The following is a 27807-nucleotide window of genomic DNA, read 5'->3' as shown; positions in this document are numbered from 1 at the left end:
TTTTTCGTAAGACAATAGGAGATACCTCTTTAGTTCTTAATTGAATATATCATATAAAATGATACCAAAAGCTGACCTCTGCCAGCTTAGAAGCCTCTGCAGAGCAAGGTTTCTTTTAATAGTATCAGCCCGAGTAGAGGACAAATAGGAATAATGTTGGTCTCACTGTGGGGGTTATGGTGGCATCATCCAGGCCTCTGATAGTTGAATTAGCGCACAAGCCCAGTTTAAGGAAGGGAAGGCTGTGCTCTTAGGGGTCAGCTTGCCTAGGCAACCAGGAATGTGAGCTTCTGTGACCCTCCAGTGGGTTTGGGGTGGGGAGTGGGGGAAGGCCTATTGTGCCTGGAGAGGAGCACAGGAGAAGCTTCAACCTAGAAAACATTGTTATTATTTCTTCAGTGATATTTCCAGTTCTAGTTATGCCATTTATCTCAATGATGAGCATTGTTGTGTTGTTATACTCCTTCCCCTTTGTTTTAAAAAAAAAGAAAAAAAAAAAAACTTATCACTTCTAGTTTACCAGTATCTTAAGTCTGCTCACTGACTCCTATCTAAATTCTGGAAATTTATTGAATTGTAAATTTTGGTTATTTTATATACCTAATATCTATTTAGGTATATAAAATAACCCAACTAACCTAATTTCTAGGATCCTTTTTCCAGTTTTCCCAACTTTTCCCCCCATCCTCCTTATTTTTGATGTTAGTACATGTTTGAGTGACCTTGAACAAATCAGTTAACATCTGGAGACCTTAATTTTCTCAAATATTAAAATAAGGGGTTTTGAACTTAAAATTGGGGGCTTCCCCGGTGGCGCAGTGGTTAAGAATCCGCCTGCCAATGCAGGGGATACAGGTTCGAGCCCCGGTCCAGGAAAATCCCACATGCCGCGGAGCAGCTAAGCCCATGCTCCACAACTACTGAAGCCCGTGCACCTAGAGTCCTTGCTCTGCAACAAGAGAAGCCACCGCAATGAGAAGCCGGCACCGAAACAAAGAGTGGCCCCCGCTAGCCACAACTAGAGAAAGCCCGCCCACAGCAATGACGACCCAATGCAGCCAAAAATAAATAAATAAATAAACTTATAAAAAAATAAAAAATAAATAAAATAAGGCGTTTTGAACTTAGATAACATCTAAGGTCCTTTGTAGTTCTAACAGTCTATGACTGTTGTTTATATATGTTTTGATAGTAAACCTTTTGAAGAAGTGATCTCAAATGCTAAGTAGTGGAGATGGATTCCATTGCAGTGGATTATGTATTTAACCATGACAGAGTCACACCACTGTCAAGGTCCTGCCAGTGTTTTTAAAACCTTGGGTCAGTGTTGCCAGGGTTTTTAGTTAGGTTCCACAGAACAGAAAAACAACTGCAGAAGACGGTTGCCATCCCTGCTCTCTTTCTGATGGGCTGTTTTAACACCTCCCTTTCAGATTGTTTACTCAGAGTCATTAGACGGAGGGCTAAGTACTTTTACCATCTCATATTAAATGGAGAAGCTACCAGTGGACTCCCTGTTACGAAACAAAACGGTTCAGATATAGTCCCAGATTACCCAACTCTGTCCGACCTGCTGCTGCTGTTTATATAAGGAGCCCAGGGAATTGATTAGCAGTGGGGTCTGGGAAGAGAATTAGGTTCTCCCACAGGCTTTATTAAAAGGGCTTTTCTGAGGCAAATGTAAAAAATAAAAATAAAGCCTTTCTTCTGCCCACTTTGAACCACATTTTCCTGCTCTTGTTTTGCTTTAGCATCTCAATTCTGTAACTGCTTAGAGTACTAATGTTTTCTTCATTTATAGCCTTTCTTACCTTAAATCAGAGGACTCCTTCCTGGTTGAATAGGCACAAATTGATGGGGAGGCAGGGAGCAAGTGATCTTTGTGCAAAACTCTGTGGCCCAGTGTGGCTGGATTCTTCTTTCATCATTTGAAAGAAATGGGTTACCCTACAACTTGCTGTTTAAAATGAGGTAAAGGTGAAGTGAGTGTTTTGTGGGTAGGAGATTCATGGACCAATGATAGCCTAGCATTAGGCCCCAGGTGAGACTCCAGTACTGTCACATCACTGCCCAGATTCTAATTTCTTGTCAGACATCATACTTTGACCCCTTTTCGGGGCAAAGTGAACCTCCCTTATTTGGTAGCCCTATGTCTACTTTAGGAGGGTAGGGTAAATTCAGGAGACCTTGGGGCTCTCCTGAGACTGTGGACCAGAGGTTGGTGAGACCTACAGAAGAGGTAGGGCAGCCTGCAACACAGTGATAGTCCTGTTTTTGTTTTTATTTGTATTTGCCTTCCTTGCTGGCCTGAATTCATTCTAAATGACCAGTCATTGTGTGTGTGAGTTTAGTTAAAAACCATTCTCTGCTCATTCCCCTCCCCAGAGAGGAGTGTGGGAGAGGGATCCATAGTCAGCTTGGTTTGGAGAAGTGAAAGTTAAACAGGTTTCAAGGGGGAGGGGAGTGTGGAATTTATAGCATTTCCTAAACTTGTCTGACCTAACTCTATTCTTTCTTTCCAAAAATTCCTGTTGAAATTTCAAGGAAGCAGTACTGTTTGCTAACACTATTGCCACTGAGAAGTGGTGGGCTGGAAGGTCTGCAATTGCCACTTTAGAAATTTCAATGTGTCTTCAGACTCTGGCAGCCTGGTAATGTGCAAAAATACAGGACAGGCCACTTTGATTCTGCTCCTCTGCTGTCTGCTTGTTCACTTGCTGTCATTCACTTTGACACTTTGCTGGTCATTTCACTTTGCAAGTCATCAAAATCTAGGTCTGCTGATAGACAAAGCAGCCATAGCACTGCCTACAGGAAGCTTGCAGCCTAACATGAAGCAAGGGCAGACATTAGGCATTTGTTCATAAAACCTTTCCAACAAAGAAGTACAAGAAGGAAAACTTGGGTATTAATCACAGAACCTTCCAAATTCTAAGTCAGCACTCTACCATTTGAGCTTATCCCATTGAAATCCTCAGTTTTCTCATCTGTGAAATAGGACCAAGGCCTACCTTATCAGGTTACTTTATTAGACTTTATATGTGTAAAACTCTTAGCACAGTGCCCCTCCCCCATCCCATAATTAGTGCAAGATAAATATTAGTTCCCTGCACATCTGACATTGATCTAACTATCTCTGAATTAAGAAAAATACAGAAAACAGATCTAAATCTATCTCCAAAGCTCTAATTGTACTTTAATTTAATAGCTTTTCTTGCCACTGGGCAGTGACCCTTTAAGTTGAGTTCCTTTGTTGTGCAGTCTTTTGATATGATATTTACAATTGGTTATGTCCAGATAGTAAAGAAATACAAGAGCCAGTGAGACCTTTCTTTCTCCTTTAGGTAGGATTTTATCAAACAAACAGCCCCTCTGGCCAGGCCTTGGGAACCCAGCATGGACAGAACTGCTATTCAGTAAAGCTCCTGCCACATTAAGCTGTTTTTCGCCCAAGCCAACAGCACTTGAGAGACTGCTTTTACTTATCCATTGTTTCTAATTGCTAGTATTGTCCCTAATGCATTTGTTCCACCTTGTATGCCATTACCAGTTCTTCCCCCTCTTTAACCAATGGGCATAGAGTTGGAGGCTTTAGTAGTGATGTATGAGATTTCACCTCAGAAATCATAAAGTGAGGGTCTAATACAGTTTCATTCTAATCTCTCTTTCTTCATCAAGGAATGGTTACCAGGTATTGTCAATGACCAGCCATGTACTGATGGCTTCACACATCCATATAGTATTCAGGTCACTACAGCCCACAATATTTTCTAGAAATAGCCACTTGCCAAACACTTGTTAAGTTTAAGCAGAAAGTGGGTTAATTATGTGAGTGGCACTGGCCTATGCAGAAATGGTATGAATGCCTGCTTTTACCACTTTCCATTCCTCGAACTCACCTTGTAGTCTCAGCACCACAGAGGAGAGATCTGCTTGTCTGGCCCTCTTAGACTGTGTTGGTTGGTTGATTGGTTTTGTTTGTTTTTGCTTTTCGACTCCTATAGTATGTTATGTCTGTTGAAAAGGAATATCACTCATGAATGCCCTGGTGAATGTTGACCCAAAATTATGCCTGACTCTCCTCTTTGTGTGTGGCTTCTGAATCTGTGAAATTAAGCTAATGACTGAGCTCAGCCAACAGTGTGTCCTTAGTGAGATAGACAGGTATTTTTCACATTTCACATATTCATTGTATTCATATCTGCCAATGAAATGACATACAATATGTAAGTTTAAGTTCTGTAAGTAGCACAGGTGAGCATGGAGATTACTTTATTTCCACTTAAGATCAAATGCCTACAACCTTAAAATTTCCAGTGTGTTGCTATGGTGTGTGTCACTAATTATTATCCGTGTGTATAACTAAGTTGCCAAAATACTTTTATAATACATATTTATTCCAATAAATGTTTCTGTCAAAAAATTCTGAATCCACATTTTAGGCGATTTATTCAGAATGCTTTCTGTTTGCATATCTTTTTAAAGTAAAAACTGAAATATGAAGTCTTTATTCCTTCCAGAATGAAGAGGTACCTAAATCAGAGTTGTGGAAATTGAGATGCTCGTTATATTATCACCAGCAAATGTGTAACAATGTCATTTCTACTGGACTTTAGGGAAAAGAGTGCAAATTCGGAAAGCACCTCAAGCTGTTTCAGATGCAGTACCTGAGAGGAAAAGATCAACCCCCATGAACCCTGCAAATACCATTCGAAAGACAAATAGCAGCAGCAGTGTTTCTCAGCGGCCATATCGGGACAGGGTGGTTCACTTACTGGCACTTAAGGCCTACAAGAAACCTGAGCTGCTAGCTCGACTGCAGAAAGACGGTGTCAATCAGAAAGACAAGAACTCCCTTGGAGCAATTCTACAACAGGTGAGGACAGCTGGAGAGAGTTCCTTCTGCTTACCTTCTTGTTGGGGAGTTCATTTAAGAAGGCTTGTTTCTGTTGTTGTTGTTGTTATCATTATTATTGAGGTAGAGAAATTTCAGGATCGTTCTGATCAATGGTATATGAATATTAAGGTAAATCATCTTGATTTAAACATTAAATTAAAAACTAATTGAAATGTAGACATTTATACTAAGTTGTATAAGTTAGAGCCTTCTGAATTATCAAGTTTCGAGTCATTATCTTCATTTGGGTTAAACAAACTTTGCCCTGAAATTCCATTAAAAAAAAGTAAACAAAGTTTTGGTTATCTGCTTTTAGTCTTGAATCCACTAAACTATTGCCATAATTTGTATTGGTTTATGTAGGTGAAGTTATACAATGTGTTTTTATCAGTATTTGGTCAGTATAAGCTAGAATATTTTTACCTTCTAAATAGTTTTGAATGTGTCTTGCCCTGTATGCTGTTTTCGCCTGTAATAGTCTGCCTTTTTCAACCATTGGGTATGCTGAAATCAGTCACCTGTCTTCATTAAAGGATATGAATTCATAAAATATTAGCTCTGATCAGTTACCATATAATCACAAGCTTAAGTATAAAAGTAAGTAATTTTGTTAAAATCAATAGTTCATCAGACTGTAGCTTCCTCTATTTTTTAGAATGACTTTGTGTCATAAATGTTGATTAGTATTCAAGTCCACCAGAAATGGAAGTCTGCTTTCTTTATTTTTTTCTAAAGCAGTAACATTTCCAAAGTTGTTCTTAAACTTCATCATTAAAAAATAAAATAAACCTGCAGGTTTTCATGTATTATTCAAAGAATAACCTTTTTAAGTCCTTTTCATCTGTTTTCTCTTATATTCAAGACATGATACCAAATGTCATGAAAGAGTAAAACCATAATCTCCAGTTCTGGGTTAACCAATCCCCAAGGTATCTTTGGCAATTTCAGGGATCTTATTAAGTCATTTGAGCACTTTTTGGAAACACTTAATTTAAACCCATATGTCACATAGCAGTTTTAAGAGCTCAAGAGACAGGATGAAAGAATGAATGAGGATGAGGTATAGGTGTGTGTGTGTGTTCAGTTTTTTATTTGGGGAAGGGGGGAGGTTCAGGTTATAAGTCAAAATATTTGGTGACTGAATCTCCAGAAAGGTTGTAAATTACCTCCTAGGTTAGAGGATGAGAGGGCAAAATGATGGCAGAGGCAGTTCACCCAGCGGCTGCTACTGATGTATGTTGGTAGTCATGTGATCATGAATATGTGTATAGATATAATTTTTAAATGTAGGTATACTTAATTCCTGAGCAAGTGGGATATGAGTGTCATTACTGTTGTTTATTTGATAGAATCTAGAGCATAGTCTCATCCTAGCTGCATATTAGAATCCCTTAGAGAACTTTTTTAAAATGCCAGTTCCTGGATTTCACTCCAGACCAACTAAATGGAGCAACTGAATGGATATTGAGCCATTGACTGAGATGGAGAGGGATGGAAAAGGAACAAGAGTATGCAGAGGAATCAGGAATCCTGTCTTACATACATGCTATTTGGACGATGTCTATTAGACATATCTAAATGGAGATGGATATTCAGTAGGTAGTTATATATATATATATGAGAGTCTGGTGTCCAGAGGACAGTTGAAGCTGGAGTTATAACTTAGGAGCTAGCAAAATATAGATTGTAAGATCGTTGTATTTATTCCACTTTGAGATATCTGGTTGTATCTCATGTTAATTTATTTGCAAATTTGAATTTTAAGATAAGCCTATCATTTTCTACTGTATATCAACATTAATGTTAGTATTCAGCTGAGCTGTGAGAAAAGCATAAACTATCATATTATATTTTATAGTACTTTTAAAAGATACAGAAAGACGTGAAGTTATTAAAAAGACCATTCCAGTAGGAAATGAAAAGAAGAATACCTTTCTGCCAGCCTTGAAAATGACTCTTGGTTCGGCCCCTGAATCCATACATTTATGTTGTTAATGGAGCCTGGGCCTGTACGTGCAAGGAACCGTAGTTAAGGGATAAGAAAAGATTACACTTGCAAATAATAACAGTAATTTGGGGGTTATTTTGGTTTCTGTTTCTGTTTATTGGTTTGGGGGAATTTCAAGGACTTTGAAAAAGTGGTTCTTCAGGAGAACTGGCAGCTATAACGAGCAAGCTTAGCAAGCCAAGAAGATGACAGACAATATTATCAGAATTGATACTGTTTATGGAGATAATTTCTGTTGATTACTGGAAGGGAAAGTTTGTAAACCAACATATGGGCACTGTTTGGTTTCTACTTAATACAAGTGATCAAGGACTTGTATTGTAACTCAAAAGCAATGGAATTAATAGACAGAAATAAATAATGAAGATGTTAAGAAAACTGTTTTGGATTCCTTTGACTAGAAAAAAAAATGATTAAAAAAAAAATCTTCCTCCACTTTTTGCATAACGTAGGATTACTATTTAACAAATGCAGTGGCCATCCAGGAAAAAAATATTTATGTATATAAAGTTTTATGTAATTCCCCAAATGACATCAAAAAGCATTTATTGAGATCTGGCATATGCAAAGCTAGCAGTCCCTTTGGAGCCATTTGATATAGTTATTTTCAGTATAAATCCAAAAGGTTGCCTGTTTTAGGTTAAGAAATAGCAAAAAGAACTAATGCTTTCTTTTCACACCATGTACCAGGTAGCCAATCTGAATCCTAAGGACCTCTCATACACCTTAAAGGATTATGTTTTTAAAGAGCTCCAAAGAGATTGGCCTGGATATAATGAAATAGACAGACGGTCATTAGAGTCAGTGCTCTCGAGGTACGTTCTTATTTTTTTTCTTTAAAAATTATGCAAATAAGTAATTATTATAATCATTGTTATTTTAGTGTTGAGATGGGAAAAAAGAAGCAAGGGTAGGCTTTCTGTCATGAACATTTGAAAATAGTCCCCCTAACTGGAACATGTGTATCCTTTCCAGAAAACTAAATCCATCTCAGAATGCTGCCAGCACCAGCCGTTCAGAATCTCCTGTATGTTCTAGTAGAGACGCTGCATCTTCTCCTCAGGTATTGCATAAAATTATATAATCATAGCCCTGAAATGGACTTTAGGGGCCACCTTGTTCAAGTTTTCTGATTTAATATGTGAGAGAAATGAGACCCAGAAAAGTCACACAGCTTCCCTACCCAAAGTTCATGGCAGAGCTTACTGTAGAATTCAGGTCCCAGCTCCCAGCCCAGAACTCTTTTTCACCATATAACACTACATTGAGTCAAGGTACTTAATGTCTACTCTGATTTTCAATCCTTGAAGTTCACATTTTGTTGTAAGATTATCTGCTTTTCCATTTGATCACTAACTTATCCAGTCCCATATCCAGTCTTAGATTATATAGAAAATAGAAGATATTTAAATTTATCTGAAGCACGTTCTAGAAAAATATTACTGGGGAAGAATGTTTTTAAAATAAGCAAATAAAAAACTCTGCTATTTCCATATGTTTTCTTAAAGTACTTTTTGATTAGATCCCAATCAGAATATTCCAGTGAGATTCCATTCCAGCTTAGAGTTTCCCCAAAAGGATTCGGTTGGAAAAAGATGGGGAGATCCTGGGCAACATAAGAGGTCAAGCCCACCTGGTTCTCAGACAACCTTGAACTCTCTCAGGTCTTTGAGACTTGCAGTGAGACAAACTGCTCTACCCCAGTGCTGTTGACAGAGTGCTCCTCTCTCTGGACCCCCCTCCCAAGGCTTAGGGAGACAGGACAGATGTGTGGAGAACAGTAAACATGCCCTGGGCAAAAGGCTATTCACATGTCAGAAAATGTTAGAAACCTATTGTGAGGAACAGAGGAGGAACAAAATAAAAGCAATTCTGTCCTTGCATGTATGTTGTCTACAGAAGCCTCAAATGCCAACTACTATAAAGCTACTTATACTCTGATCTAATTATGTACTGGGTGTGAGATCAGTGGCCCTAAATTCAACACAGAATAAATTAATGTGATGATTAACTATTATTTTCTTTCAAGCTAAAGTTTTAGCCACAGTATTACATTGGATGTATGCTTTGTACTTTTCAACTATCTGACTTTCCTTTTTATTTTAAATACTGTTATTGTTGTTGCTGGATTGGGCTAATATTAGCATGATTTTTGAAATTTTTTGAAATAGTAACTCCATATAATTTTTATGGACTAGTTATTCAGACTTATCTTCCAATCCAGTGAAAAGATGTATTCAAGGGAGAAAAAATTGGATGGCATTTCAGCAATGACAGAGATATGTAGAGAAATTATTCTGAATGTGCTGGTTGTTGCCATCTTAAGACAGCCAAAATATGTATAACTGGAGCATGTTAGCACATTCCAAGAGATCAAATAAGTGTAGGCTTATTGCCCTGTACTTACCCTTGTTGGTTCTGACAACCAATAATGTTGAAAACTGCTTCTTCCTCTCACTGAATATAACTAGGTCAGCTGTGGCCAGCAGAGGAAGGAGGCCACCTCTATTTAATATACTCCTGAGTGGTATAATCCACATAAATTGGCCCAGTCTCTCAAGGAACTTAGGGTGGGGCTGTATGATCAGAAAGTATAAGTACTTCAAGAAACATATTTGCCACATTCTGCTTTTTTACATTAGACATGAAAACTTATTGTAGATTGTGTGTGCTTAAGCTTGGAGGATGGTTAACACAACGCTGGTAATGAATTTAAATTGGTTATAAATTTAAGTATGAATAAAATTACTTAGTTGTTCTTCTAGTAACGAGTGACACATGTATTGAATTTTAGTGCAAACTGGCTCATCTGTTTTCCCTGTTCCCCCCCACCCCAGAAACGGCTTTTAGATTCAGATTTCATTGATCCTTTAATGAATAAAAAAGCTCGAATATCTCACCTGACAAATAGAGTGCCGCCAACATTAAATGGTCATTTGAATCCCACCAGTGAAAAATCTGCTGCAGGCCCCCCGCTGCCCCCTGCAGCTGCTGCCATCCCCACGCCTCCACCGCTGCCTTCAACCCACCTGCCTGTCTCCAATCCTCCTCAGACTGTAAATTCTCACTCCAATTCCCCTAGCACTCCAGAAGGCCGGGGGACTCAAGACCTACCTGTTGACAGTTTTAGTCAAAACGGTAGTATCTATGAGGACCAGCAAGACAAATATACCTCTAGGACTTCTCTGGAAACCTTACCACCTGGTTCAGTTCTACTAAAATGTCCAAAGCCTATGGAAGAAAACCATTCGTCTCACAAAAAGTCCAAGAAGAAGTCTAAAAGACACAAGGAAAAGGACCAAATAAAAAAGCACGACATTGAGATGATTGAGGAAAAGGAAGAGGACCTTAAAAGAGAAGAGGAAATTGCCAAGCTGAACAACTCCAGTCCGGATTCCAATGAAGGTACTTTGCATTTGTAAAAACCAACTACATGGGTTAAATGAATGGGAAGAGCGGACTATCCTGAGTATGAGATTATGCTGTTTATAATTAGTAATGCTTTTTTATCAAATGACCTTCCGTTTAGTTATTAATCTTAGTATTATCCTTTTGAGCAAATTTTTTTCTTGCATTTTACAGCAGTCATTTTCTGTCTCTTTTTCGCCAACTATTAAACATGGTTTCTATGTTTCTTAAGATGGTGACATTTGAAAATGACCCTGTCATGCTCCAGAGACCCCCTTTTAGAAGGTGAACTTTGAGCTTTTCCAGAGCTGTCACAGTATTGTGCAACCGCAACATGACCTATTATATGCCATTCTTGAACTGATTTAACCAGACACACAATTAGCAATAAAAGTACTCAGGTCCTTCTTTACCAAGAAGCAGGGTCAACCCTGCTTTAATTAATAATAGCACAGGGGAAATGTCAAATTCTTTATAAAACAGGCGAGGTAAAATTATATATGCAGATCCATAACATCATCTTCATTCACAGTGAAAGCAATTTGTCTTCTTCAAGGCTGTTGGTGATTAGCTTGATAGATCTTGGGATTTTTTTTTTTTCAATTTTGAGAACACTGTTTTAATTAGCTAACATCAACTGTTATTAATAAATTTAACCATTTCAAGCTTTTGGAAGCTTTCAAAGCCAAATATCTAGAGACCCAAAGAAGCCTAAAATAATGCTTTACCTCTAAAGAAAAGCTAATCAGTTGAAAGACTGCTTACCTGAGGGTAGTGATCTTTAAAACCTAATGACACAATTAGATTTCTCTTATTTCATATATATAGAACTTAATGTCTCGCATACCAACATACAGAAGATCCAAACCTATCATTTAGGACTGCTGCCAATTTTAAACCCAGCATAACTAAGGTAAAATTTCCCAGGAAAATACAACTTTAGAAAAAGTACTTTAATGATTAGACTTCAAGGAATTTTATCTTTCTGTAATTTGCCCACAGTACTGAAAGTCTTTAATCCTTAGATTTAACTGACCATTTTTACCATAGGAGAGAAGCTTTGATTATGGAATAGTATGATGCAGTGCCTTTATTGACCTGGATTGAGTATATTGCTTGTCAAAGCATATCTGTTGAAATATGTAGATCAACATGGTAGTATATAGTGGCCCAAGAGGTAGGTGTAAGCTTTTTCCCTCAAACACTACCATACTTGAATTTGCCAGATCAGGAAGAGAAAAAGAGGTAATAAAACTTCATGTTCAGAGTTAGTAAGCCAGATTCCTGGGTATGCCCCACTCTCCACACTTCCCACCATCAGATGGTAATCCTGAGTCAGAGACTGGATCCAAGAATGTTGGAGAACTATAGCAGAGTTTGAGTTTTCTCAGAGCTAGAAGCCGAGAGAAGCAGGCCTAGTCTCTGAATCCTTCACTGAGGATGTAGTACCTTTCAAAGTTAATCGAGATTATCACAAACTGAGGATAGATTCAGACCCACATCCTCTGCTCTACTGGAATTTATCTGGTGTCTGTGGCAAAGGAGAAGCTAAGTGATGTGCACTTGATGCCTTTTCCTTTAAGGCTCAGGCTGTTGTAAAAACAAGCTTTTACCTAAGCCTGAATCAAATACACACACGCATGCACGCACGCACGCACACACACGCACACACACAAAATAAGCCCACAGAGTCTGCATAATTTGTTTAGTGTGCTTTGTCCTTTAAAATGTTAAACCAAGAAATTATTAAATTCTCACTCATTTTATATTGAACATGTATGTTTTGCTAGCAGGCAGGGTTTGGGTTCGAGTTATTAATTTAATTCTACTTTGAATGATAAAAAATTAACCTAATTAAAAAAACTAAACATACCCTCTGGAAAATGGTACAATGAAACAAATGTAATACTGAGGGGTTTTATACACTATCACAGTGTAGTCCTGAGCGACTGGCACTTTATTTTGTCCTCTTGAAAACAAATCTGTGTAGTATTATGAGGGTTAGAGATTAGAGGAGTATAAATTGGTGTTCACCAATAACTTATTTTAAATTACTTTAAACTGATAGGAGAACTTCCTGCCCAATTCCACTGTCTTCATACAAAAAGAATAGCAGTAAAAATACAGCCATCGAAATAGTCTGCTACCTGACTTCACTATCTTATCTGCCTTGTTTGAATCCTATGAAAAGTAGATGTTGATGTAAAGTTTGTATCTCCCATTGTCTGGCTGCATCTGCCACCACAATCTTTGAATCGCTGGGCAGATGCCACAACTGTTGTTGAAAGAATAGAAGATTGACCTTGGGTTAAGATGGAATTCCTTTATTGTGCAGACACTGCAGTAGCCAGGGTGCTTTCAATGCCTGGCGTCGGTTCTGCTGGCGCTGGTCATAGGGCCTCTATTGTTCTTGTTCAATTGTATTCCTTGCTCCCTATTGCTTATTGAGATGGAAGAATAGAATTTGAGGAAAAGTGTTCCAGATGTTTCTGATCTATTTTAGAATTATAGGCATTTTGTAACCATACCCTTTGGTGAACGCTTGAATTTTTTTTTCTTTGTAGGAGTTAAAGAGGATTGCACTGCCTCCACAGAAGCTTCTTCAACAATTGAACTCCCAGATTATTTGATGTAAGTTCAGATGTCTGCTGATGGGAGAGAACTATTTAATTTTAGAAAGTTTGCAAATTCTTTTCCCATAATTTGCAAATCAGAAAAGTAAGAAGTTCCAGAAATAGAATCCTGGAGCCACCCCTGCAATTGAAAGGCTGCCATTAAGCCTGCTCATCCCCAGTCCACCCTTGTCGGCTTGAGCAGGTTGTGCCTCTCCCTGCTGTGAGCTCTGCTCGGTGGCCTTTAAGTATAGAGAAGCCTGTCCTTTGTTCTGGGGCCAGGCCAAGCGTTTGATTATGGAAGAGTTCAGGGATCTGACTCTTCAAAGTCAAACAGTTTATCAATGCACAGTCATTCATTTGGGCCCCCCAAAGGGACAGTTTATTAGTGATAAAGTACTTAAACCTCTGCAGTTAACACAAAGTAGAGACAGATGGATTTTTATTTAAATAAAGCTTTGCCATCAAATAACTTTAAGAGGAGAGAGCAGTAAAATTTGATCATTTCACTTTAATACCGGTTGTAATATTTTTATTGTTATGACAAGTTGCTCAATGCTGAGCTGGGGACTTTTTTGTAACTGGTTATCACAGAAATTATAACTTGGACACATAATTCTAGCTTTTTTACAGACTCAAAGGCTTCTGTAAGAAGAAAATAATTAAGTTGCAAAAGCCTGGAAAAATGGAGAGTGAAAGAGCAAACAGATTTGCCTACCAATAGCTTTGAAAATGAACAAATATACAAATAGCTTAAATGTAGACTGGAAATGGAATCTGGCCTGTATGAACATTTTTTTCTCTATCAGTAGCATCTCATGGTAGACAAAGTTAAACTATGCAGTTTAGTACTCCATGTCCCATGAAATGTTCATTTCCAGAGTAGAGAACATTTTATACTAAAAATGTGTTACTTTTGCTTAACAGTAGTGGTGAAAGCTATACTTATTGGGGAATGATATATCATGAAACCGTAATGCTGGTTATCATCTCTTAACTAAGAGGAACCCAAGAAACCATGCTGAGTATTTTCTCATCTGAGGTGGTGTATGGTTTTAGAGTTCTGTTGGGGAGCTTGGAAAAGCTGCTACCACTGCATTGGCCCCGGAAGGGCTGGATGGGGGACAGTGCCTGGCTCCACTGATGTGGGCGTTCACCTCTCCAAATGCGTTTCCTTAAAAGTCTTGTGAAAGTTGGCCCCCTCAAATAACAGCTGCAGTACTGTGCTCTCATTCTCTTATGACGGATTTTGAATTTCTCTTTTTTCTAATAGTGCTGTATACTTGTTACATAGGACAAAATCATGTGGGGAGACTGAAAAATGATTCTAAGCTTTCCCCCATGGATTCAGTGTTGCCGTGTTTTGTCAACTTAAGCAGTTAATTCTATATTTAATAACTTGTTTTTAACGTACTGATCTACGGATGGTTGCTGCATCTGCCTCAGTGCATTTCTGTATGTTTGTCATTTTCTAGCTCTTTTAAAATCAGGAAAGTACATAACCTATGTGATTGTTTGCTTAAGAGCAATTTATTTTAACAAAAGCTATCTTATATAAACATTGCAAATTTTCTTAAAATGATGAGAAAGCATGAATTTTCAGAAAAATCACTAAAAATACAGAACTTAAACTTGTTTCTTAAGAAAACCAAAAGGACATACTATAAAACCTTTAATGATCAGCCTCTGAACAATTCATACTTCTCCACAGTATTCCTAATTTTTATATAATAAGAATACTTCTGTTACTTGTGGTTGTGAATTATCCAAAGTATTTAACATTTTATTCTATCACTACATTAAGAGCCAGCTGTAGAACCATAACAATTTTTATTAAAAATAGTGACATGCTTTTCATTAAAATGCCAGTATAACCAAATAATCTTCTATAATAGCAACACAACTGTTGGCCAGTTTGGTACTTTTCCCTGAGGGAATTATTAAATAAAATATGGAGGGTATGGCCTCAGGTGTGATTTTAAGAAAGTGGGATAAATATTTTATATAACAAATTGAACCTGAGTTTCACGATCAGTTTAGCCATTTTGCTTATATATGCTTATCCCCAGGAACCTCTTTCCCCTCCCCCCACCCACCCCACCCCACCCCACCCCACCCCCGCCCCGGGCTCTCTCTGGTCTGCAGTCAGGACAGCCTGTGTCTAGAGAGGCCTGTTTCACTGCTTGGCTGGTGGTTTTCCTTTTATAGCAAGGATACTAGCAGGGCAGCTTTAAATCAGCATACTACCACTGTCTCAATTACACTTAGAAAATTAAACCTCCACACTGTCTAACTCAGCATGAATAAAAGTATTAATGAGGACATTAAGGTTGCTCACTGCATCACTTTTCTCACATTTCCAGCTAGGCATCTGTGCTATTGCATTTTAAATAAAACTGGTAAGAATGTCTAAAACCATTTTGGAGAGGACTGAACTCCCAAAGTTTTTCACAATGAAGAGTATATGTATACCCACTGGGGCACCCTGAAGCTCCTGCCACCTGCCTCAAATTGCTTTGAAATCTCAATTTTTATCTCAAAAAGTAAAGGGAATTTTTCATTCCATGACAGAAGCACAGAGTACAAAGACCCAGGCCCAGAGCCACAAACAAATAATATTAACTTTAATATTAAAATACTGTTTTGACTTACCACCACTGAATAAACTGGCACTCTGGGAAGGTGGCCTTCACTCACTTGGTCCTGAGAGATATTCACACCCTGAAGTAAAACATTTGTGACCTTTTTATTAAGAAAATAAACTAATACTATAAAACTAGCTTTCTGTTACACAGAGTATGACATTAAGTGTTTGAAAAGAACTAGAGAAATATACCTTTTTTCCCCTTTTTTATTTTTTCTTGCCTCTCATTTTTTAAAAATGATAAAACAAAGCAGCAGGTCTACAAAGAGCTTAGACTTCAGCGCTTAGTGACTGTGTGACATTCTCCTGGTTTCACATTACCCCTCCAATCCTTCTGTCTCCATGTGACTTGTAACAGATGGGTTGGCCTCTGCCACTAGCATGGTAGTAAATTATTTGGGGTAGAGAAAGGTTTAGGAAGCTACATGTGTGTAAGTGTTGTCTTCTAGTTGCACTTTAATTTCATTGCCACCATGTTTTTTTCACATTTATTCTTCTTCACTGAAGTTCTTAAACTCTCCTGTGGGATAATTTTACCAGGAAGGTCTTTGAAGGAGTGACAAGGCAGCAAGCAGTGGCAGAGTAGCATTCGGTCTAGGGAAACATGCATAGATATAGTTTCTAAATATTTGGTTTAAATCTCAGACTTCTGCATCATGTTTATTCTGTAGCTACTCTCTATTTATCTTTTGTCTTTTTTATTAGAAAATATATTGCTATTGTCTCCTATGAGCAACGCCAGAATTACAAGGATGACTTCAATGCTGAGTATGATGAGTATAGGGCCTTGCATGCCAGGATGGAGACTGTGGCTAGAAGATTTACCAAACTGGATGCACAACGAAAGCGCCTTTCTCCAGGCTCAAAAGAGTATCAGGTAAACACATTTGTTCCTAGATGGACTGACTTTCATATTTTACCTTCTTTCTTTCTCTGCCCTTCCCATCCCGAGCCATCCTCCTAGCCTTCAGAGCAAGTCCTCTAGCAGACCAGCCTCTCTGCAGCTTTTGGCCTTCATTTAAAATTAGCTAGGAAAATAAATATTTGAAATAGTTCTTGAAAATAAGTAAACATGATGAGCCTATAGTTCCTCCAGTGAAAAAAACTATATTTTCATATAATATAATATGTATAATATATACTTACATACTTACTGTAATATAATATGTAGTGTATTGAGAAAAATACAGACAACAAAATAGGAAAAACAAAAAGCAAGATTTGGCATCAAAATATTTGACCGCATTACCAACTCAACTCAGACTATAGCTCTTACATCTGGTGCTACTTCCCAAAATTACTATTTCAAGTAAATTTTTTTAAAAAAATTTTTTAAACCTCAGTCTGGCATAGAATATAAAGGGGGCTTAATACCACTCAGGTTCGGGGTTTAAGTGAAGAAAAGCATGGTGCTTCCAGCTTCCCAAGACTGCCATTTGTTAACAGGTATTAATCTGTTTTCACTTGCCTACATTAAGTGGTACTATTACTACAGCTGACAAAGAGCAGTAGAAGCCTGACCTGCCCACCGATTGTTCTTAGAGTTCTTAGCCAGAGGATTGATATAAATGGATGTTTCCCTCCTTGTGTATGACAGATAACTTTGTCACACTTCACAGCCGCAAATGGTGCCTCCATCCTAGCCCACTGTTGTTCTGACAGGAACCTACATGAGAAAATGGGGTGGGTTTTCCCACAATGGGGAAAACAGCCTGAGAGCATCCGTGCCCTAGAGATTCATTATGTCTTCTATTAGTGGGCCTTAATCTTTTAAACAAGCTGCCTAGAATTATAGAAAACTTTGCCAGAGGAGTGAGTTGTTGGCAGTGCAAGAGGTCAGTGATATGGCTTTGGGTTTATTTTTTTCTATATAGTTATTTACCAAGTAATTCTAAGAATTGCTTAGTGGTTAGGAGCAGGCTCCGAAGCCAGACTGCTTGGATTTGATTCCCAGCTCTACTTGTGTGACCCTGGGCAAGCTACTTAACTTGACTGAAAATTCTCAAAATCCCCATCCATAAAGTGAGGTGATTATAGAGTTGTTCAGAATAAATGTGAGCATTTGGAAACTGCTTAGATCCATAGTACATCAGGTTATGTAGTACATAGGGGTTAGCTTTCTTCTCCTACCACCCAATTTTCCTCCCTAGAGGCAATCAGTATTACTGGTTTCCATCGTATTCTTTCAGAGGTCTGTTTGAGTATAAGATATATATACACAAGCAAATTCACAAATATACCATATGTAATTGAATCTAAGATGTCATCATTTATAAGATGCACCATTGTCTTATGTTCCAGTTATTTAAGGTATGATACATTACTTACCAGATTTCATTAAAAATTCCTAGAATATAATATTCTATTTCTCCCTTATAAACAAATGATACCAAACTGTATAAATTGTTCTGTACTTTGCTTTTTTCACTAGACAATATATACCTTAGAGAATTTTTTTATGTAAGCACTTCCCCCTTTTTTAATGGCCTCTTAGTACTCCTTTGTATGGATTAATGGACATTTAAATTTTGTTTACTTTCTTTTGCTTTACAAACAGTGCTGCAGTGAGTAACCTTGTACACATGTCATTTCACTCAGGCACAATTAAATCTGAAAGAAAAGTGCTGAGTCAGTTTTGCATTTGCTGTTTTAACGGCAGTTGCCAAATTGCCCTCCTTAAAGACTGTACCAGGGCTTCCCTGGTGGTGCAGTGGTTAAGAATCCGCCTGCCAATGCAGGGCACACGGGTTCGAGCCCTGGTCTGGGAAGATCCCACATGCCGCGGAGCAACTAAAGCCTGTGAGCCACAACTACTGAGCCCGCATGCCACAACTAATGAAGTCCGTGTGCCTTGAGCCTGTGCTCTGCAACAAGGGAAGCCACCGCAATGAGAAGCCCGCACACTGCAACAAAGAGTAGCCCCCACTTGCCACAACTAGAGAAAGCCCACGCACAGCAACGAAGACACAATGCAACCAAAAACAAATTTTTTTAAAAAACTGTACCAGTTTACATTTCCATCATTAATATTTCCCACACCCTTGCCAATTGTGTGTTATCTGTTTACATTGCAAAGAAAAAAGTTCTCTTCTGATTTCTAATTATTAATTTTCTAGAATGTTCATGAAGAAGTCTTACAAGAATATCAGAAGATAAAACAGGTAGGTATCATCACTAGTTTTCTGACCTTTAGTTGAGAAGTGTTACGAATTCCACAGTCTTACTCCTCACCGTATTTTTCATCCACAGTCTAGTCCCAATTACCATGAAGAAAAATACAGATGCGAGTATCTTCATAACAAGCTGGCTCACATCAAAAGACTAATAGGTGAATTTGACCAACAGCAAGCAGAGTCATGGCACTAGAGCTCTGCTTGGACCAGAAGATGTGAATAAACTTAAGCTTATTTATTTACAATTCCAAATGAGTTGCTCTCAAATTCTAAAAATTGAAACTTTGCCTGTTGGAAGTTTCAGTATTAGTAAACTTGAGTTACCTTCCCCCCAACCCCATTTTACTTTGTTTCCTTGCATTTTTGAAGCTGCTTTTTTCTGGTCCTTTTTTCCTACTTAAGACTTGTGTTTGTCAATAGAAATAATTTTTTTTGTAGATATTGGGGATCCAGTGTCTGTACTTCAAATCAATTTTTTTCCTTAAAAAACTGTGTTTGTCATTAGAAATGATTTTTTTTAGATATTGGGGATCTAGTGTCCACACTTCAAAGTTATGTGTGTTTAAAAAAAAAGTAATGTACAAGGTGAAATGCTTTTGGATAAACATAAGCCTATTTTCTGACCTTTCTTAATACGAACTCTTTGCCTTAAATGGTAGAACATTTAGAAATTTGCACAAAATACAAAAAAACTTAAAACATTGTTTTGGAGGGTTAATAGAAAGGTGTGTGAGTATGTGTATAGATCTATATACACATGTGTATATATAATCTGACTTGATCTAGAACAGTAAATCTGCCCTGCAAATTAACCCCCCATTGCAATGGTTGCCTTAAGGTGTTTGCTAGTTGTGTACCTAGTGTGGTTAATCATTAGCTACAGTGCTTCCCACTTGATTAGAGCAATGGGAAGCACACTGTGGCCTACCAGCGTCTGAAAGCGTGTGCTCGACCTGTATGTGTGCAGAGGTGGTGTGGATGTGAGCGTGCATGAAGGAAAAAAGCTGCTACTCTTAGTAGGCCAAACGCTCAGGTGAAACAACTGATGAGTGTTACTGTAGGTTTTTTTTTTTTCCTATCAAATTGCTACTTCTATCGTGGAAGACAAAAGCATTTCCATTTCAACAGTTTGTCAACTTTATTAATATTGGGCAAAATTGATATGTTATGAGAATGAAACAGATCTATAGTTTGGGGCAAAATTATAAAATTAAATGTGTAGGTAACCTATTTATATACTGCTATAAAGTATTTTTTGAAGAGAGATATGCAAAGAAGCTATTACCTACATGAAATGTATATTTAAAGATTTTTTTTTCATCCTGGGTGCCAGGAATATAAAAAAGAGTGGATATATTTAACCATAACATACTGTGATTCATCAAACAGCACAAACTTTCATTTCATGGAGTTTATCTGTTGACGTTGATTTAAACTATCATTTGTTTTATCATGTGGGAACATAAGTTATGTGGTCAAAAATATAAGGATTTTGAACTAATGTTGATTCAAGTTGTGTTGTCTTATCGTATTGTTTTTCAAAGTGCTGCCAGTTTAAAAGGGAAGCATTATGTTTACAAATATGTTTTGAAATGTTTGCCAAAATTTTGGTGGTATCTTTAATAAAGATGTTTGTCTCCAGCATCCAAAACAATAAAAAAAAATAAATAACTTTGTTGTGTATCACTGTAAACCAGAAAATGTTGGTGTCTAGAAAACCTGAGAGAGCATGTAGATGAAATTTTCTCTTTGGAGTTCTTCTAAAACATTAACAGGAAAGAGTAGATAATATAGTAAAAGTATACAAAAGTATACTATACAAAGACTGAAACAAGACCCTGTGCACTATAACTCTGTAACATTACCACAGCAATTTGATGTCTACGTAGCATGGACCTCCTAGGGAATTCGATTTTCTTTTAGCATTGAGATCCCTGGTGCTCTTCCTTTTACCTCAGAATTAGTACAATCATTACTAAGCGTTCACTGATATCAAACTTTCAGTTGGAGAAAAAAAAGCAGTAAAGGAAACTTAATTGGGGATAAATTTGGTCCTCATATCATATGGTAGAGTCTCCTGAGGGATTTGTCTGTAGGTAATGACCTCATTGGTGTCATTTCTTAGACATCATGGCCTTTTAATCAAAGATAGTGTGCTGCTACTTGCTATGAGTGGTGTTTCTCAAAAGCAAGGTGCTTGGACCACTTGCATCACCCAAATTAGAATCTCTGGGGATAGGGCCCACATAGCCCCATTTTCATAAGTATCCTCCAAGTGATTTTGCAAGCTAAAGTATGAGAACAATTGGCTTGGAAGTAACGCTAAACTTTTAGGTCTCTAAATCTCAAAGTCTTGAACTGAAGACGTTCGGCTATTGGCTTTTTTTTTTTTTTTTAAGACCCTCCCTGTCAGCAGGTGCAACTCACTTTTCCTCTCTACATCATTTGTGGCACCCTATCAGTTGTTTCACTGCTAACACTTATTTTAGAACTTGTTTACAAACAAGGCAAGCCTTCCAGTTGACTAATTGTTAACCCTTGGAGCTCCTACCCATTTACATCAGGACATCTTCTGGTTTACAAATTGGGTAATAATGGAAGCTGGAGATGCTTTATGAAAATCCAGCATTGCACACCCGTAGACTTGACCACCTACCTATAAAAGCCTTAATTTAGATGTTTGTTGTGTACATTGGGCAGATCCTTGCAAAATGTATATCTATCATCAGTTGCAAATTTGAGAGTTGTGAATCTCTGCATCTGCTATTACCTAAGGCTGCATCTCTTTTAAAGATGGGCGTGAGCCTATTAAGATATTTATAATCATTCTTCATCTCCTATTGCAAGATTTTTAGATTCTCTCAAATAATTGCTGCAGGAATGGGTGGCCACTTAGTATCAGTTACTCTGGTAGACTTTATTTAGTTTTTTGTTTTTTTGAGAGAAATAGTAAGTGTAAAATAACATTGTCAAGATGAGACGATGAGTTGTTGTGTTATTATTTGCTCATCACATTTCATCTAAAATAATTTGAAGCACTCTTGATGATTTTTACCAACAACCATAAATTAACTCCAGAATGAGCGAGGAGCTGATTTAATACAAACCCAAAATAACATTAACTAGATGTGGTTTTGTTTTATGTGAGGACTTCACTTCCTATCTTGTTGGTTATTTATTTCCCCTGGAATACTTTAGAGGGGTTAACTTTCAACTGTAAGTAATGATAGAGTTCAGTACTGGCTCTCACAAAAATAATTGGTATGGTCAGTTGATATCATAGCTCCATGCATTGATTATAAAAATCCAGTATTAATTTTCCTTCATCTCTGGTTGATCTTTTACCCTTAATAGTTTTCTTTTCCCTTAAAATATTTCACCTTATTCTGTAAAACAAATGCATATTTTCATGTTTGAAGCTAGGTGTTGAAATGAGATTTAGACACAAATGGTCCATCAGTTCCGACACTCTGGTTGGTTGCCTTACCCCTTCCACTAGTGCGTCCTTTGTTTCTGGAACTTGGCTGAAACCCTTCAGCCAGTTCATTGTCTTTCCAGCCGTGTGAGTGTTGAGTCACATATGAGTGGTTTTTGCCTTTACTACTTTTAAAGTTCCTACTGTTTGTTACTTGCCTAAGTGTTACTAAATCCTTTTATTCTGTACCAGATGGGGAAAAATTATAGCCAGCTTTGAGAGGAGCCTTTTGGGAAAAGATATTAACTGACACGACTAAATGAAGGCAACAGAAGATGTTATCAATGTTCTTTGTAACCTGAAAACTGAACAAGGCTATGAGGCTCATTTCAAAATATTCTGAAGTGTTAAAAATATATACATATATATCTACGCTGCTTCTCAGTTGTTCTACCCAAACCATGTTAGCAAGGTAAAATGTCACGGAGACTTTTCAGTTAACTGAGCTCAGCAGCTGTGGTGGCCCCTATTGTTCTACACCAATTTCAGTTCAATAAAAATGTTAACTTTGCAATTCTGGTACTTGTTTTTCCTTTGTCTCAATTCAAGGCTCTTAATTTTGTCTTAGAAAAAAACATCCCACAACAAAATTCTCTCTGATGCCCTAATGTAAATGATCTTCCTGGGACAGAGATATTACTTGTTGGTGACTCTAGGAAGTGGGAACACAGGGTATTTGCTCCAGGACCCCCTGCTGCCTGTTTTACAAGTGGAGGACATGCCCTCCAATGGCATATCTCCTAGGGGAACAATTATCACAGTTACAATTGATTGAGGGTTTTCTGTGGGTTACACACTTTGTATGTATTGTCCCATTTCTCCTGAGCACAACCCTGCTATCCCCATTTTATAGGCAAGTAAACTGAGGCTTAGAGAAGTTAAGACACTTGTCCATCACACAGCTAGTAAACAGTGGAGCCTGGGAAGCCTGACTCCAGTATCTGTTCTTAAGCACTTTTCCATACTGCCACTCATATGTTGGTACCTATTTAGGGTTAGGGTAACCGTCACAAAGTGACAAGTCCAGTAACACCACACAGGGCTAGACTCTTGATTCAACGGAGACTAGAACGTGGATGTTGGGGTGATACCTAATGGATTATTCTCAGCGAGTTGATTTTGTCAGAAATGATAAATAAATTTGAAGGAAGGCCAAAATACTTTTTGAGAACATGTGTGTCCTTTATGTTCGAATGTGTGCTATCTTAACAGTGGGCTATTGGAAGGAGATTGGGGCAGTGCAGGTAGAGAGAAGAAGCAGGGTTACAGTCTTGGAATCACATCATTTTCTCTTCATATTAAAAGGCTGTCTCAGTAAAAGACTCCAGCTCTAAGGGGTATCCAGTGTGAATTAGACGTAAGAACATTCTAGTTGGAGCCTTAACATGCAGTTTCTACAAGTTTTCTGAAAGACTAATGGAGGAGGAAAGGAAGCAAGCCTCAATTAAGCACTAGTATTAAAAACCCAGAATGCTCCGTGCCAGCCATGATTCTGGTTGGGTTTATGAGGAGCCCCAGGAATGAATGAGGTTCCCAATGTTGTAATTATTTCAGCAGCCCTCCCTCCCCCACTGGACATTTGACATTGTACTTGTCTTTTAACTCAGCTTCTTTCCTCAGCTATAGAGTAAAAATATGCCTTCTAACTGGGTATGGAAGAGGCTCAGTTATTGTTTGTAAAGCACTTGGGAGTTCTGAAGACCAGCAATCTGCTGAATGCAATAGGGAGAATTTGTTGGGGCATTATTTTTCTAGGTGAGGATGAGTCTGTTTTGATTGATTACAAAGGGGACAAAGGTTGAGAGAAGCTTAAGTTTTCGAGGTGGAGTGTTTGGGGTTTTATTGATGTAGACCTACACGTACCTGCCCCACTCATTGTACCTTTCTGAGATTGGGGCCGGAGGCTGGCTGTGGCAGTAGGTGACTCTGATATTTTATGATTGCTTAATTCTCCATTTGGGGTCAGATGATTCTGCTATATGATGGTGGAGATGTGTTATTATTTACAACTCCTGCCTGTTTAATTCAGTGTGGTGGCCAGGCTGGTCTGTCTTGCTGTAATTAGATACTTCGGACAATCTGGGCATCTGGAGAAGGATGATAAGAATTCCTTATCTGGTCTGTGAAATACAGGAGAGCGCTTCCTAAAGACTGAGGCCACATTATCGGCCACCATGTTTGAGTTCGAAAGTTGGGGCCTCTAAGAAATGACTGACTGCCTTTCTATACTTCATGGATTCCAGGGGGGCTTACAGAATTCCACTGTGGTGTAGATAGGCAGCATGATCTACCAGTCTCATCTCCTGCTACTCCCACTCCATACCAGTCACAAGGGCCTGCCTTCAGGTTCTCCAGTAACCCTTGCTCTGCCCATGCCCAGGCTATACTTAGTGCTTGCAGTCCTCCTGCACCACCGGCTCTACCCTCCATCCCTCTCTCACGTAGCTAAGGCCTCCTCACCCCTAAGATCTCCCCCTTAAACATCACTTTCTCCAGGAAGCATTCTCTAACCTCTCAGACTAACTTGGGTCACCCTAGTATATGTTCTCCTTCATCTTATACTTCTCCTTTGTGGCATTTATCACAATTATAATTAAATACTAATTGTATTATTAATTAAATAAGTTCCATGAGAGGAGAGACTGCCTTGTTCACTGGTGTGTCCCCAGATCCTAGCCTGGTGCCTGGCATAGAGAAGGTGCTCAATAGTAATTTACTGAAAGAATGAATGAGGCAGGCTATCCATATATGTCATTTAAAATTCATGTGGCCAGAGGATTTGGATTACTGTGAAAGTCTGCTATATCATTCAGGTTTGTGTGCCTTGCCAGTTTATCTTCCCGAAGTCATGATTAAGGAATGAGTTACTGATGGCAGAATGGCTTTGGGAATCCCTTTTGCCCTGAATAACTAACTGGACACCTTCAAAGGGTACAGCTCTTTCCAACACTGGCATTCATACCTCTAGTCACCTCTGGAATATGAGCATCTACGTGGTCTATAATGGTTTGGAACATAAAATGGTTTAAAAAGTTATTTTTAGGGCTCCCCTGGTGGCGCAGTGGTTGGGAGTCCGCCTGCCGGTGCAGGGGACACGGGTTCGTGCCCCGGTCCGGGAAGATCCCACATGCCGCGGAGCGGCTGGGCCCGTGAGCCATGGCCGCTGAGCCTGCGCGTCCGGAGCCTGTGCTCCGCAACGGGAGAGGCCACAGCAGTGAGAGGACTGCGTACCACAAAAAAATAAAAATAAATAAAAGTTATTTTTATTGTTTACCATAACTGACAGATAGGTTCTGGTTTCATTTCCCCACTTCCCAGGGACATGGTAGAAGATGGCAGTCTAAGCGTCTCTAGCCTGATGTTTCTTTAAATTTGATATGTGCTTTTCTTGACCTTTTTTTTAATGCCTAGTGCTTCCATAATCTTCCAAGCAGTAGACATTTTGAGGATAATCAAAGGACTTTGGGATTCCTGTAATGATAGAGCTAGCAGGGCCTGTCAACAGCACCTAGAACAAACAACTGTCTTCATTTCATAGATGATGAAATGAAGATGTTTAAATGACAGCCACCAGAGCAGGAGGAGACCTCAGGATCTTACACTCTTCCTAGGGAGGAGCTGAGAACAGCCCAGCAGCCACTGCTGGCAAGTGATACCAAGACAGGGAGGAGGGGGAAAGTGCCAAACTAGAGGCGTCACACCACTAGCGGTTCAGAGCACAGAGTCAGGCGGCAGAGCATGGGTGAGCCTGCAAAGCCCTCCAGCCTCAGCTTCTCACCCTGAGTGGGGTAGTACCTGCCTCAGAGGGTTATGGTGATCACATATATGTGGAGTGGTGCTTGGCACCTAGTAAGTTATCTATACGTGTTTTTTTGTTTGTTTGTTTGTTTGTTTTTTGTGGTACGCGGGCCTCTCACTGTTGTGGCCTCTCCCGTTGCAGAGCACAGGCTCCAGACGTGCAGGCTCAGCAGCCGTGGCTCATAGGCCCAGCCGCTCCGCGGCATGTGGGATCTTCCCAGACCGGGGCACGAACCCGTGTCCCCTGCATCGGCAGGCGGATTCTCAACCACTGCGCCACCACGAAAGCCCTCTATACGTGTTTTTTTGCTGTTTATTTTCTAATTATTTCTTTCCATCTTTTATTTCGACTTGGAGAGTTTTGTAGCAATATACCTGACAAACAAGCAGCCAGCCAGAACTGAAAACCCTATTAGATTTTCGCATAACCGTGATTGACTCTCTGTGGAAGATAAACACAACCTAGAGCATTTCAAAGTCTTTGCTCCTGATTGCTCTGCAGAATGTTTTCTCTGTGAACTTTTCAAGCACCACATTATAGCTCCTCTTAACATCACCACTACCAGTAACTTACAGTGCTGATGCATTTGTTCCAGACTAAAGCTTAACTTTTAATATTCTCTCTATTAATTCTCTTTTCCACGTGTCTTCATAGGGGAGTGTTTTTAAAAGAGCCTTGTCTGTAAGTGCTTCTCGCCATCTAGTTACCAGAGGGGGTTGACAAGGTTCATTTCAGGTACGATGCTTTGGGGAAAAGTCTCCTGTGAAAATGACTCTCCCTCTTACACCTGTAAGCTTTCCCTTCTCCTCCCAAGGAAGAGAGTTCATTTAAGGCAGCCTTGTCAAAGGGGTGCCGAGAGGGTCTGCAGGGCTCTCGTGGCCACCCGAGCTACAGACTCTGCAGCTGAGAACAACTGTAGGGGGCACTAGGGACAGTGGGCAAAGCTCCTCCCGTCTTTGCTCACGCTTCCTTCCCCTCTTGGCCCCTGCTGACAAGCCTTTATTGCTGCCGTAGCCAGTTATCACCTCCCCACCTGCTCTTCCCTTCTCTTAACTCACTGCTCTCACCTGAATGATCTATTATGGCCCCTCCCTTCTATTAACCTGCACGTATTACCATTTCTCCTCTGTTTTTGGTTAAAGATGACTTGGCTTATCAATAGTGAGAAGGCCAGTTCAGAACCAGGGACCTACAAGCAAGACATGCAAAGTCTGGAAGTAAAGTTGAAAATGCCTTGCAGCGTAGAGAGCCAAAAATGGAACATGGAGTCCTACACCCCGGGGCTGAGACCTGGTTCTGAGATTTACCAACCTGAGACCCAGGGCAATTTGCCTAAACTCCTGAATCTTCCTTCCATCATCAACTGGTAGGTTGGGATAATATCTACACACCATGGTTATATTAGGATGAAACAGAGATTGTTGCATCCAACTAGAGGGACTGGGTAGGGCAATCTCACAAACCCACTTTCGATAAAAATATTTAACAGAAGATCTATCCTCTTAGCAACTTTTAAGTAAACAGTACAGTATTGATAGCTATAGGCACTGTGCTGTATAGTGGATCTCAGAACTTATTTCTCTTGCATAACTGAAACTGTGTTCCCTTCGACCATCACCTCCCCATCTCCACCCCACCCCCACCCCAGGCCCTGGTAATCACCATTCTACTCTGCTTCTTTGAGTTTGACTATTTTAGATTCTACACATAATTGAGAAAACATAGTATCTGTCTTTCTCTGTCTGGCTGATTTCATTTAGCATAATATCCTCCAGGTCCATTCATGTTCTC

At 39.0% G+C, this 27807-nt stretch overlaps 1 protein-coding gene across 3 annotated transcripts in view; it reads left to right on the top strand.

Annotated features, from left to right (window-relative positions):
• Positions 1-27807, top strand: part of ELL2 (elongation factor for RNA polymerase II 2) — a 103252-nt gene that overhangs the window by 52751 nt on the left and 22694 nt on the right. Inside the window, exons 5-12 of one of the 3 annotated variants that reach the window (XM_059061454.2) lie at positions 4617-4876; positions 7596-7720; positions 7881-7968; positions 9743-10310; positions 12878-12944; positions 16275-16446; positions 18686-18730; positions 18819-22731. In XM_059061454.2, coding sequence (XP_058917437.1) covers positions 4617-4876; positions 7596-7720; positions 7881-7968; positions 9743-10310; positions 12878-12944; positions 16275-16446; positions 18686-18730; positions 18819-18935 — 1442 coding nt within the window. In that variant the 3' untranslated portion in view covers positions 18936-22731. Of the gene's footprint in view, positions 1-4616; positions 4877-7595; positions 7721-7880; positions 7969-9742; positions 10311-12877; positions 12945-16274; positions 16447-18685; positions 18731-18818; positions 22732-27807 lie in introns of those variants that run through there. The other 2 variants (XM_067031371.1, XM_067031369.1) reach the window with 2 other exon arrangements.

Source organism: Kogia breviceps, chromosome 4, assembly GCF_026419965.1.
Source record: "Kogia breviceps isolate mKogBre1 chromosome 4, mKogBre1 haplotype 1, whole genome shotgun sequence".
NCBI classification, from domain to species: Eukaryota; Metazoa; Chordata; class Mammalia; order Artiodactyla; family Physeteridae; genus Kogia; species Kogia breviceps.
The sequence above is the reverse complement of the archived record's forward strand: the minus strand, read 5'-3'. Positions and strand labels throughout refer to the sequence as shown.